A 13219-nucleotide genomic window follows, 5' to 3' on the forward strand; every position below is an offset into this window, starting at 1 on the left:
AAACACAAAGATTTATTTCACAAAAATTGTAATTGCTCGTGTAAAAAATCCTCATCAGTGTCCTGAGAGGTCAGATAACAGTTGATTATTCATTTGTGTATTAGTCCATAGCTTCTTCCTGATTGGTCCGGATGCACCATTACTTTGGCAGAGGGGACAACAGGCTTCACGCGCTGTCTGTGTCGCATTTTAAACAGCTAATGAGCAGTTGTCGATTAATTAACAGGGTCATTTAAAAACCAGAGCCATGTTTATTTCTTGGAGTGGTCGCTACATTGTTGGTGAATGTGTGTTGATGTGACACGATGGACTCACCCAGAAGTTTTCGCGCGCAGCTACCGCTTTCACTTTTGAACGTCAATGTTCGTGAAGATGACACATGGTGCATTTCTCCATTTCATTTGTGCATTTGGACTCTTTCATGAAGGTGAGTTGCAGTTGATACATGACGTTTATGTGTGAGCCTGTGTTATTTATTTGTCTTTAATTGGGAGCACAGCTGTGTGACAAACAAATTAGAATCCATCACTGACTTTTTCTTTCAGCTGTCACATGTCAGGACTCTGTGGTAGAAAAGCAGATGTTTAGCCATCAGATTTACCAGATTTTTTTAATACTTGAACTTAAAAAGAATAAATCATCTACAAGCAGAAGTATTGAGATGATCAGATTATATGTGCAGTGACATGCAAAGGTTTGGACACGCTGGTCAAAATTTCTGTGACTGTGAAGAACAAAGTGAGTGAAAGACTGTGAGGGTCTCTGCAAAACCTTCAGCTTGATCCTCTTGAGGTGGTCCACTGTGGGTTTTGAGATGTGTTCAGGATCATTATCCTGTTGTAGAAGCCTTCCTTTGACGAGGATGTGTCATCATTAATGTCATGCCTTTCAGAGATCAGTCCATCTTCTAGTCACTTAACTTTACACAGTAACAGAAATTTTGACCAGGGGTGCTGAAACTCATTCATGCAATTGTAAAGGTAAAATGATATTTCCACTGTGCTTCTATTTGACCACTAGCACACACTCAGCTGAAAGTTAACCTCTGAAACTATCTTTTCCTGCAGGTCTAACAGCTCTGGTACAAACTGAGCAGACTGTGATGGCAGCAATGGGACTTGAAGTCTGCTTAAACTGTCAGCTGACTCAACCTAAAGATGTTCTTCAGGTCACCTGGCAGAAACATTTACCTGATGGAGAGAAGAATGTTTGTACTTTCAACAAGTACTTTGGTCAGAGAGTGAATCCTGACTTCAGAGATAAAGTGACGTTTAAAGCTGCTGGACTGCAGAACAGCTCCATAGTTATCAGGAACGTGACGGAGGTGGATGAAGGCTGCTATGACTGCTTGTTTAACACTGACCCTGATGGTGCTCTCACAGGTACAACCTGCCTCAGACTCTACGGTAAGAACCTGAACACAACATGAGAGACTTTTCCTTCATACATTCTGCATTCCTGCTCACCGCTCAGAGCTTTTTGTTCATGTCACATTTTTTTTTAATATTTCTTCTTGGCAGAGCTGCATGAACCCATTCTTCATGTTAGAGAATCAAACTCTAGTGAAGAGGTAGTTGTGTCCTGCTCGGCCACAGGTCGACCTGCTCCCACGGTGACACTAAGAGTCCTGCAGAAAGACCTCCACCTCTCACCCTACAGCTCCGTCACAGTCACCAACAGCAACGGTACAGTGACTGTCACCACTGCAGCTGTGCTGTCAGGCTTCCATAACAGCAGCACACAGGTTGGATGTGCAGTGCGAGTGCTCTCTGGTCCTCAGATGGAGGCGTTTATGATGATTCCTGAGGTCAAACAGTCGTCCGCTGAAGGTGAGAAACACTTCCAAAGCCACACATTTCTAGATTCATGTTTTCTTTCTGATTCTGATGTTTAGGTTTCTTCTTCCAGGTTCTGATGAAGAACCTGAAGCGAATAACAACAATCGATGTAAGTTCATGCTCAGATTTTAAACTCTAATTTGATCTGCTGTTGCTTCGGACTTGCTGAGTGCATCATGTCAACTATTCTTCCTCTTTTTCTCAAAGCTCGGACTTTGGTCATCGTGTTGGCCGTGTTAGGAGCCTGTGGTCGTATCACAGCATTCACCTTTTTCCTTCTTCAACCAAAAACTCAATACAGGTACTTCTTTCAACCAGGATCAGAGTTGATCTGTTGTCCAGCTTTAGCTGTTGTTAAATCCTCCGATCCGTCACACAGGGACCTTGAGATGAATGAGATGCCTCAAACTCCAATGACAGACGCTCATCAGTAACACTGTCTGTCATTCTTGTGCACTCAGATTTATTTGATCCGTCTTCCCTCTGCTGTGCATCATCGCATTTAACCTCTTTACACACCAACATTTATTTATACATATTTACTGCATATGGAAAGAAGGTCATTTTTACCTTGAACTCAACATCTGTCTCATTGTGATTCAGGTGGCTGACAGTCAATCATAATGACTGATTCAGATCTTTAAAGACAAACCATGACTAAATAATTGATAAATGTCTGTTCACACTGACTTTTCTTCACTTCTTCAGTGTGTCACACAGGGACTGTGAGGACGTCAAGACACTACAAAAACCAACTGAAAACGCTCATGAGTGAGACAGTTTATTCATTTTCACTTATATGTATGTATGTCTTGTTGCTTTGGACTCATGAAGTCAACTAACGTCTTGTTTTTATCTGCAGGACCTCTTGAATTCACCAAGAGAACGAAAAGGGGATGTCTCTAGCAGCAGGTACTATTAGACCCTCGTCCTCGCCTCAGGAGCGGGATTCTTCTTTGAAACCAAGAAAGACAGTTCACTCCATCCATGCATTGATTTCAGGGGGTTAAATGACATTACCATTAACAACTAATACCCGTTACCCCTGTGTAATTCTGCCTTTGAATCCTGACAGGACGCTGCTACCTGCTGGAGAAGAGGCTCTTTGTAAAAGCAGTGAGTTTCTCACCAACACTGTGTCCTTCCCAGAATTCATCATCCAGGAGGGAAGCCTTAAGGCTGATCCTGAGAAGGTGTGGGTGGCGGAGCACTGGCAGGTCCCGGAGACCCGAAAGGAGTTGCAGTGATTTCTAGGGTTCACGAACTTCTATAGAGGGTTTGTCCAGGACTATAGTAAGATTGCCACCACGATGACAATGCTAACTTCTTCCAAAGTGAAGTTTAGCTGGTCTGAGGCAGACAATTCTTTCCTCAAACTGAAGAAGCTTTTCTCCTAAGTTACATTTCAGGTACTGTCTAACCCAGATAAACAGTTCATCGTTATTGAGTGGATGCTTCTGATACAGGGGTGGGGGCGGCCCTCTCACGAGGACTTTCTTTTCCTGTCGTCTCTCTCCTGCAGAATGGAATCATGACGCCATCCTGTCTGAGAGTCAGGTCATCGCCGCTCTCTCTTGGGAGATTGAAGAGGTGGTCCGGCAGGCGCAGCAGCTGCACCCACACCCAGGTAACGGACCAAAGCACAGGTTGGCGATTTTGATGACAAAATTATTGAAATGAATTGGTGAAGGTCGACGGGGGGAAAACAGTTTCAAACTGCGACAGGTTTAACAACACTTTCTACAGTTTCTGTGTTTGAGGACAAAACAGTTCTCATGAAAGCTAATGAAATCATTACTCCTGAGGGCTAAAGGAATACACAGTTCAACAGATTTATGGCTCCGCACTGCGGAGGGCTTTCCTGTATGTTTTAAGACCATCTTGCCAGGCGAAACAAAATTCTTCCAAACTGGTAGAACGCCATTTCCTTTCTACTTTCTGTGAAGTTTGCTTTAATTTGTGGCTTTCGGGGGGGTATACCATGGAGCTAACCTCCTCCTTCTTTTTTAGAAGGGCAACAGAGTCAAGTGTCATATGCAATGAACCTGTTGCACCATCAACGAGGTAGTCCATTTGGGAGCGACTAAAGTTAGCATAGGAGTCCTCTGTTGTATTGAGACATGGCATTGAATTAAATGCCGATGGGGTCATATCCTTAAATTTAGCTACAGTGCTATCAGACAGGAGTCTGGAATAGGAATTTTTAGACTGGCGGGTAGTCTGGTAATATGAATTCAAAAGTTCTTCAATTTCAATGCCGTATGTCAGAACAAGGTCGAGGGTGTGGTTAAAACATTGAGTCGGTTCGTGTACATTCTGACCAAAGCCAACTGAGTCTAATACTGAGATAAACGCAGCGCTAAGGCTGTCATCATCAATGTCTACATGTAAATAATTACTTCATCTGTTTTAAGGACTAAACCTGATAAAAACTCGGAGGACGCAGATATAAGTTTGGAATAAGGACCAGGAGAGCAATGAGGAATCGAGGAATGTGAGTATTAATATGGCTCAGAGGAGTAGCTTCATTTAGGCTTCATGACACAGCCAGGTTTCATCAGTCAGGCAAAATAAATCCATATTATTGTCTGATATTAACTCATTTACTAAAACAGCTTCAGAGGACAGAGATCTGATGTTAAGGAGCCCACGTTTAATTCTCCTGTCTTGGTGTTCTGCTGTAGTGGGTGTTTTAATTTTCATTCGATTTTGTGTTTTGTTTTCACTCCTTTTGAGTGCACCTTTTTGTTTTTTCTGATTGTGTCAATAAATTATTATTGCACACATTTCTGACTCTCTGGTCTGCACACTTACTAAGCACAAGCCTAACAGGTGAGGCTTCGGATTTCTTCTCGGACTTTCTTTTGTTGCAGCAGTGGGTTGAACATACACATGAACAAAAAAATTTATACAATCAGGAAGAATAAGGTTGAAAATAAAACAAAGAGACAAAAATGTTCTCAAAAATATAACTAAGTATATAAACATTGAATAATAGCAGTTGTTAAAAATATAACTAAGTATTAGGGGTGGGACTTTAACGCGTTAATTACGGTTAATTAATTACAAAAAAAAAAAAAAAAAAAAAACGCGTCAAAAAAATTAACGCATTTAATCGCAGTTTGCGCTGCAGACAACACGGAACGTTAGTAAGTGCACGAGTTCCTGGTCCACCGATCACACTGATGCACAAGACGCGTCAGAGGGTCGTTTCTCAATACCAAGTACGCCAAATTCGGACTTACGAACTTGGCAGTTCGGACTCAGCAAGTTCGACCTGAGAGTACAAGCTGTGTCCCAATTCAGGGGCTGCATCCTTCGGAGGATGGATGTGAAGGCCGATTACGTCATAACGCTGCGCGAAGGCTGTCCCAATTCGTCCAAATTCGAAGGATCCTCCAAATGCAGCCGACAAATGCGTCCTCCTTTTCCCTGTATTTGGAGGATGCGTCGCTACTATCCTTCACGGCCTCCCATATCCCAAGATGCTTTGCGCACCGATTGTTTTTTTTAATAATGGCGACCTGTTGATATGAGGAGCTCAGTTAACAGTTTGCCTTATTAAAACTCTTCACTTACAAATGTTACAAGCTCGCATGTCAACTAATATCTTATTTTGGGTGAATACTCGATTGTGATTGGCTGCAGGGTCTCCGTTAAAAAGTGTTGTAGCACAACTATAAAAAAGTTCCGGTCAAATAGCCTGATTGTTCTAAATTTTTGCGCTGGCTCAAACGCTAGTTGGTAACCGTGGCAACAGAAACTCAGAACATACGTTATTTCACAGTTTATTTATCACAACGGCAAGACAGTAGACAACATGAGTGATTTTATAGTTTCCTTTAACCACATTTAATGATCAGAGTGAATGGTGGATAATATTTCTTGCAATAAAAATGATTTAGGAAACTATCTGTGGACTTTTGAGTCTTTGAAACAAAATTTGGCATCATCCTCTGGACACACACAAGTGGTAAGAGGTGCACTTGCCCTCTGAAACGATACTTTGTATCACGTAACATAACGTTAAGCAATCATGTCACTTCCCTCCACTGATTAGGTCTAATATAACAGTTGCGCCGACCGAGCTGCAGGTTCTGTGGCCAGAGCCGGTTACCTTGGCAACGCGTCACAACGAGCGATATTAAATAGTCCACTCAGTCGATTTTAACGGTAAAAAAAAAAAAACAAGATTAACGTATTAATAATTGACTTAATATTATTTCTTTCGTAAGTGACCATGGTAAAAGCGGGATAACGCCCTTCGAGGTGTCCATTTTCAGAAATGAATGGACGACGCGGAGGCGTGAACCGTCCGACGCGAAGCTGTGAAGATATTCACATCAGGTGAATTTGTAAGTTGTATAATAGGCTACATTTCGCGCCTCTTACAAGCGATGGGAGCTGTACGGGCGCATCTCTGCACCCCGTACGTGTGTTTTTCCCGGGTTAGGAGGGAAGAAGTTATGACGTCGTGACGCAATCACGAAATGCTCCGAAGGCTAGACCGTCCCATTTAACGATAGTTGATGCGGCCGACGGAGGATCCTCCGAAGGACCCAGCCTCCGGAGACCGCAGGTGTGTCCCAATTCAGGGGCTGCATCCTTCGGAGGACCCAGCCTACGCGGTCTCTGGAGGCTGGGTCCTGCGGAGGATCCTCCGTCGGCCGCATCAACTATCGGTAAATGGGACGGTCTAGCCTTCGGAGCGTGTCCTGATTGCGTCACGACGTCATAACTTCTTCCCTCCTAACCCGGGAAAAACACAAGTACGGGGTGCAGAGATGCGCCTGTACAGCTCCCATCGCTTGTAAGAGGCGCGAAATGTAGCCTATTATACAACTTACAAATTCACCTGATGTGAATATCTTCACAGCTTCGCGTCGGACGGCGCAACTGTTATATTAGACCTAATCAGTGGAGGGAAGTGACATGATTGCTTAACGTTATGTTACGTGATACAAAGTATCGTTTCAGAGGGCAAGTGCACCTCTTACCGCTTGTGTGTGTCCAGAGGATGATGCCAAATTTTGTTTCAAAGACTCAAAGTCCACAGATAGTTTCCTAAATCATTTTTATTGCAAGAAATATTATCCACGATTCACTCTGATCATTAAATGTGGTTAAAGGAAACTATAAAATCACTCATGTTGTCTCCTGTCTTGCCGTTGTGTTAAATAAACTGTGAAATAACGTATGTTCTGAGTTTCTGTTGCCACGGTTACCAACTAGCGTTTGAGCCAGCGCAATAATTTAGAACAATCAGGCTATTTGACCGGAACTTTTTTATAGTTGTCCTACAACTCTTTTTAACGGAGACCCTGCAGCCAATCACAATCGAGTATTCACCCAAAATAAGATATCAGTTGACATGCGAGCTTGTAACATTTGTAAGTGAAGAGTTTTAATAAGGCTAACTGTTAACTGAGCTCCTCATATCAACAGGTCGCCATTATAAAAAAAAAAAAATCGGTGCGCAAAGCATCTTGGGATATGGGAGGCCGTGAAGGATAGTAGCGACGCATCCTCCAAATACAGGGAAAAGGAGGACGCATTTGTCGGCTGCATTTGGAGGATCCTTCGAATTTGGACGAATTGGGACAGCCTTCGCGCAGCGTTATGACGTAAGCGGCCTTCAAATCCATCCTCCGAAGGATGCAGCCCCTGAATTGGGACACAGCTCGCGTAGGCTGGGTCCTCCGAAGGATGCAGCCCCTGAATTGGGACACACCTACAGTCTCTCCAGGACGGGAGGACGCAGGACGGTCATTCTGCAATAGGGGCGGCAGCGTACTTGATGACGTCACCACAGATCGTCTGCCGGTTATCTCCGAAAACTTTGGAGCAAATTTTAAACTACGCGCTATCGTGATGAATCGACCACAGATTTTAAGTTTTAACATCCACTTTCTCACATAAAATAATCTTAAAACCACATTCCGTACTACTAAAACAGTAGTATTTCGAGACTTGTAACTTTACAGTTGTGAATCCTCTCCTCCGCTGTTGTTGCTACGAAATGCATTCTGGGATACGTGGCTGCCCCAAGTCCACACAAGTCACCACCCGATGCATCCTTGATAAAATGGGAGGGGCAAGAACACATCCGGGTATTTGACTGTACTTGGCGAGATGCGGACTTTTGAATTGGAACAGTACTTGACACAAGTACAGAGAAGAACGCATCCTCCGCTACCGTTGCTACGAAATGCATTCTGGGATACGTGGTTGCCCCAAGTTCAAGATAAGAGCGTGGTTTTGTGCAAATTGTGCAAAAAAGAATTTGCCTACCACCGAAGTACATCAAGCCTGCGGTACCACCTGAATGCAAAGCATGTTGCAGCGAGCACAGAAACCGCCGGAGCTGTTACTGTTATACCATTAAACTGCGATTAATTGAGATTAATTAATCACAAAGCCTCTAATTAATTAGATTATTTTTTTTAATCGAGTCCCACCCCTACTAAGTATATATTGTGGAGGAATGACATATATAAGTGAAAGGAGTGACACTGACAGACTGTTTAAGATCCCTCTTTCAACACCACACAGAGAACAAGTCTGTGCCGGTGAGATGAACATATTATATATATTTTATGTCTGGAAAGCACTTTATGGGTTCTGTGTGCAATGTAACTTCTTTTGATATGTATGTATTTGTATTTTGTGTATTTGAATAAAATGTCTGTTTTCAGAATCTACATCTCTAAACATCCAAATGTGTGTGATATTTTTTGCAGTTTTTCAGTCAAATCGCTAAAATGATCTTTTGCGTCTTTTCTTGAAACGCTCACAAAATATTTGAAGGCTGCATGAGAGGCAAATTCTCCTGATTGCGAAACAGAAATAATAATGAAACTGGAAACGCTGCGCAACATTCAGCTCCTTCTTTCGCAGCTTGGACAGACAAAGTGTTTCCAGTCAATGAATCAAACTGTAAATGTGCTCATATGTCACAAACGTTGTGGGGGAAAAACACAGTGACAAAGCGTCTCTCGTATGTCACCTTTCAGCTAGAAATTTTACGTTTTTTTATGGTAATTTTCAAATGTCCACAACTTCATCCTGATTGGTCCGGATGTACCATTATTGTGGCAGAGGGGACAACTGTACAGTCACGCGCTGCTATATCGTATTGTATAGCGCGAATTAGCAGTTGCTAATTCCTTAACTGTGTTTTATCATTTAAAAGCAAGCGCTAAATTTATCAGTGGGGATTGGTGGCCACATTGTTAGTGAATTTGCGTTGATATGACACGATGCACTCACCCGGAAGTTCAATCAATCAATCCAACTTTATTTGTATAGCACCTTTCAGACATAAAAATGCAACACAAGGTGCTTGACAAAAGATAAAGTTACCTGCGTAAAGTTCATCTCAGTTTGAAATATTGGCGCTCGAAGATGTCAGGCGGTGTATTTCTACATTTAATTTGTGCATTTGGGCTCTTTCATGAAGGTGAGACACAGATGATATATTCATTTTATATAAGCCTGTGTTATTTATTAGTCTTTAACTGAAAGCACAGCTGTGTGACTCCTGTTTGTTCTTTGTTTACTGCAGTAATTACATGACCTTTTTGGCGTTTAATGCTTTTTCATTGGTTCATGTTTGCAGTTTTATATTCTGTTGTGCAAAGGAAGAATCCATCAGTGACTTTTTTCTTTTTGCTGTCACATGCCAGGACTCTGTGGTAGAAAACCAGATGTTTCGCCTTCAGATTTACCAGATTTTTTATACTTGAACTAGAAAAGAATAAATCATCCACAAGCAGTTTAATCAGACGTGTTCAGATGATCAGATGATATGTGCAGTGACATGCAAAGGTTTGGACACGCTGTTTAAAACTTCTGTGACTGTGAAGAACAAAGTGAGTGAAAGACTGTGAGGGTCTCTGCAAAACCTTCAGCTTGATGCTCTTGAGGTGGTCCACTGTGGGTTTTGAGATGTGTTCAGGGTCATTATCCTGTTGTAGAAGCCTTCCTGAGCCAGAAGTTGTTTTGGTTTTGTCTGGTGTGGCATTTCTGCAGTGCTGCAAGATGCCCCATGTTTGTTTTTACGTGAGAGAATTTGAGGTGTACACAGTCTTTATTTTTGCTCACATCAACCAGGAAAATAACATGTATGCTCTGTGTGCCAAACATGGTATAATGGCGCCACCTGGTGGAAAAGAAGAAAGAATAAAAATTTGAGGCAAGGGCAGCAGACTGACAGTCTAATATAAGATAAGACTTTATTGATCCCACACCAGGGAAATTCAACATAATGAAATGCATTATTTCAAATGAAATGATGAAAAACCTAAATAGAATATGTGAAAAATGTCCATAATGAGGCCAAAAGGTTCCCCAGGCTCGTGGCTGCAACACAAGGCCAAAGCGTGATCCATCCACCCAGCTGTTGTGTTCTTTCCATGCAGTTCTGCTCCCCTAACTTTGCTCATTGTGTCCAGAAAGTTGTATTTTAACTTTGAACTGATGCATCAGACTCTGCAAAAAATCTGATGCTGAATTTTGCGGTGAGGATGCAGAAAAGGTTTTCTTCTGATGACTCTTCCATGCCCAAACTCTTTCACGCAATTGTAAAGGTAAAATTACAGCACGCACACACTCAGCTGAAGGTTAACCTCTGAAACCATCTTTTCCTGCAGGTCTAACAGCTCTGATACAAACTCAGCAGACTGTGATGGCAGCAGTGGGACATGAAGTCTGCCTAAACTGTCAGCTGACTCAACCTAAAGATGTTCTTCAGGTCACCTGGCAGAAACATTTACCTGATGGAGAGAAGAATGTTTGTACTTTCAACAAGTACTTTGGTCAGAGAGTGAATCCTGACTTCAGGGATAAAGTGAAGTTTAAAGCTGCTGGACTGCAGAACAGCTCCATCGTCATCAGGAACGTGACGAAGCTGGATGAAGGCTGCTATGACTGCTTGTTTAACACCGACCCTGACGGTGCTCTCACAGGTTCAACCTGCATCAGACTCTACGGTAAGAACCTGAACACAACATGAGAGACTTTTCCTTCAGACACTGACATTCATCTGCAGCTTCATGCAAAACATGTTCACTTGTCCACTTGGTTAAGAAGTAATATAATAAATTGGATGTTGTGTTTATTCTTCATTTTATGGCATAAAATCAGAATCGGCTTTATTGGCAAAGTATGTGTGCACATATTGAGGCTGTACTCGAAGACCACCGTCGGCTCTGGGTGATAGTGGATCCCAGACACCTGAAGGTCTCCAAAGAGGAAACAATGCTGTTGAGGACGGTGATGGGGGCACACAGTCTTCAGTGTGTTCAGCTCCACGCTGTTCTGGCGGAGGACCAGCTGTTTGACGTCCCATCTCGATGCAGACAGAACTGAAGAAGCCTCTTGGATGAGAGGCCAGACATCTTCTAGAGCTCTCAAGCAAGTCCAGTTGCCTTTGTGAGGCACTCAGAAGTACCATGACCTGGATGAATGAGGATCTTCACAGACATAACGAAGGCTTGTTAGCTGGAAAGCTCCTCCAGCCTTTCGATGTAGCACCTCCTTTGTGTGTTTCTGGCTTGGTAAAACAGGACTCCGTCCCTGCTTCTGTGGACTTCCTTCTTAGCCTGGTGAAGCTGCCTGAGTTGTGGAGTAGTGGAGTAATCTCGGTCAGCCAGGTGTTGGAAAACCTCATGAAAGCAAATCATTGATCACTACTACTGTTTCTTCTTGGCAGAGCTGCATGGACCCATTCTTCATGTGAGAGAATCAAACTCTCCTGAAGAGGTAGTTGTGTCCTGCTCGGCCACAGGTCGACCTGCTCCCACGGTGACGTTAAGAGTCCTGCAGAAAGACCTCCACCTCTCACCCTCCAGCCCCGTCAAAGTCCCCAACAGCAACGGTACAGTGACTGTCACCACTGCAGCTGTGCTGTCAGTCTTCCATGACAGCAGCACACAGGTTGGATGTGCAGTGCGAGTGCTCTCTGGTCCTCAGATGGAGGCGTTTATGATGATTCCTGAGGTCAAACAGTCGTCTGCTCAGGACTCTGGGCCTGATCACAGTGATTTCAGTAAGTTCACCTTCAGGTGTTTGATCTTGTAGAATGTTGAGTCCTCCAGATCAGGTTTTGATGAGGATTCTGAGTCCATGTCAGTAATTTTCCTCTTTTTCTCTTTTTCAGGTCTCACTTGGATCATTGTGTTTGCGTTCGTGTTCGTTGTTTGTGTTACAGCAGTCGTCTCAGTCCTGCTTCGACAAAAACAAAGGAAGAGGTCATTTTTTACCTTGAACTCAACATCTGTCTCATTGTTATTCCAGTGTCTCACAGTTAATATAATAGGGGTGTCACGCATTTTAAAGAATGATCGTATTAATGTAATTGAACTGCTTTTTGCAATAATGAGTAATGTAGCTAATTACTTTTTCAAATTAAATGAGTTATTTTTCCACTTTATGTGACCCGACCTGAAGGTGGTGCACCAGTTTTCATCACAGTGACTGAAGTGTCAGCGTTATCTCACTCATCACTACTTCTGAGTAACTTGCACAGCACTGGTGATGATTGATTGAGATCTTTTCTGACAAAACATAAATAAATAATCGATAAATGTTTGTTCACGCCGACTTTTCTTCTCTCCTTCAGTGTGTCACACAGGGACTCTGAGAACGTCAAGACACCACCAAAATCAATCGGCCACACTCTTGAGTATGACAGTATGATAAATTATTCATTTTCATGTATTTACTTTTTGTTGCTTCTTTGCAAAATGATTTCACTCGTCTTCACTTTGTTTTGGTTGTTCACTGTGATTTAGAAATCGACTGACGTCTTGCTTTTATCCGCAGGAACAAAACCCCTTTAATGCAGCAAGAGAACGAGCAGGTGAGGCATCGGGGAAACACGTCTACTGTGAAAAAAGGAAAAAGGAACTCCCCAAAAGTGTCGTCTGGGATAGTAAAGCAGCTGCTGTTTTCACCAAAGTCGGCTGTTTAGTGCCAGAGATCAACCCGCAGGACTGATGAAGACTGGATGAAGACAGATACGGGACATTTGTGAAAGAATGACACTGACAGACTGTATAAGATCCTTCTTTCAACACCACTCAGAGAACAAGTCTGTGCCAGTGAGACAGAAAAGGTTCTTTTTCAGTTTTAATGGATATAAATTTACTGCTCTGTCTTTCTTAATATAAACAGAATTGTGACGGTAATCAAAGTACGGGAGACTTCTAAGATTTACCAAAGCTGTGTACATACTTACGCCATAATTTCGCTCATTAGATTTCATGTCTGGGAAACACTTTTTGAGCTTGATGCGAATGTATTTGTATTTTCTACGTGTTTTTATAATAAAATGTCAATTTTCTGAATCTACATTTCGAAACGTTCAACACATTTCAAGG

General features: G+C 42.6%; 2 protein-coding genes across 2 annotated transcripts; both read left to right on the plus strand.

Moving 5' to 3' along the window:
- The first annotated feature begins 372 nt into the window (after positions 1-372).
- On the plus strand, positions 373-2871 carry LOC143316179 (nectin 1b-like). Its single transcript, XM_076723952.1, has 8 exons — positions 373-427; positions 1068-1406; positions 1521-1829; positions 1909-1947; positions 2046-2139; positions 2218-2268; positions 2547-2609; positions 2701-2871. Exons 1-8 carry the CDS (start codon positions 373-375, stop codon positions 2708-2710), a joined length of 960 nt encoding a protein of 319 aa, XP_076580067.1. The 3' UTR covers positions 2711-2871.
- A 6371-nt stretch (positions 2872-9242) lies between these two features.
- On the plus strand, positions 9243-13104 carry LOC143316178 (OX-2 membrane glycoprotein-like). The gene is made up of 6 exons (XM_076723951.1): positions 9243-9297; positions 10490-10828; positions 11551-11886; positions 11998-12088; positions 12460-12522; positions 12663-13104. The coding sequence occupies exons 1-6, from the start codon at positions 9243-9245 to the stop codon at positions 12808-12810; spliced, it is 1032 nt and encodes a 343-aa protein (XP_076580066.1). The 3' UTR covers positions 12811-13104.
- Positions 13105-13219: the final 115 nt, after the last annotated feature.

This window comes from Chaetodon auriga, chromosome 23 (genome assembly GCF_051107435.1).
Source record: "Chaetodon auriga isolate fChaAug3 chromosome 23, fChaAug3.hap1, whole genome shotgun sequence".
In the NCBI taxonomy this organism is placed as follows: Eukaryota; Metazoa; Chordata; class Actinopteri; order Chaetodontiformes; family Chaetodontidae; genus Chaetodon; species Chaetodon auriga.

Excerpts from the sequence above, each read along its gene's own strand:
- LOC143316178 (XM_076723951.1), top strand. The coding sequence starts at position 9,243 with ATGTCAGGCGGTGTATTTCTACATTTAATTTGTGCATTTGGGCTCTTT. Across the intron at positions 12,089-12,459 it reads CGACAAAAACAAAGGAAGAG|TGTGTCACACAGGGACTCTG; the intron begins GTCATTTTTTAC and ends TCTCTCCTTCAG. Across the intron at positions 12,523-12,662 it reads TCAATCGGCCACACTCTTGA|GAACAAAACCCCTTTAATGC; the intron begins GTATGACAGTAT and ends TTTTATCCGCAG.
- LOC143316179 (XM_076723952.1), top strand. The coding sequence starts at position 373 with ATGACACATGGTGCATTTCTCCATTTCATTTGTGCATTTGGACTCTTT. Across the intron at positions 428-1,067 it reads ATTTGGACTCTTTCATGAAG|GTCTAACAGCTCTGGTACAA; the intron begins GTGAGTTGCAGT and ends CTTTTCCTGCAG. Across the intron at positions 1,407-1,520 it reads AACCTGCCTCAGACTCTACG|AGCTGCATGAACCCATTCTT; the intron begins GTAAGAACCTGA and ends TCTTCTTGGCAG.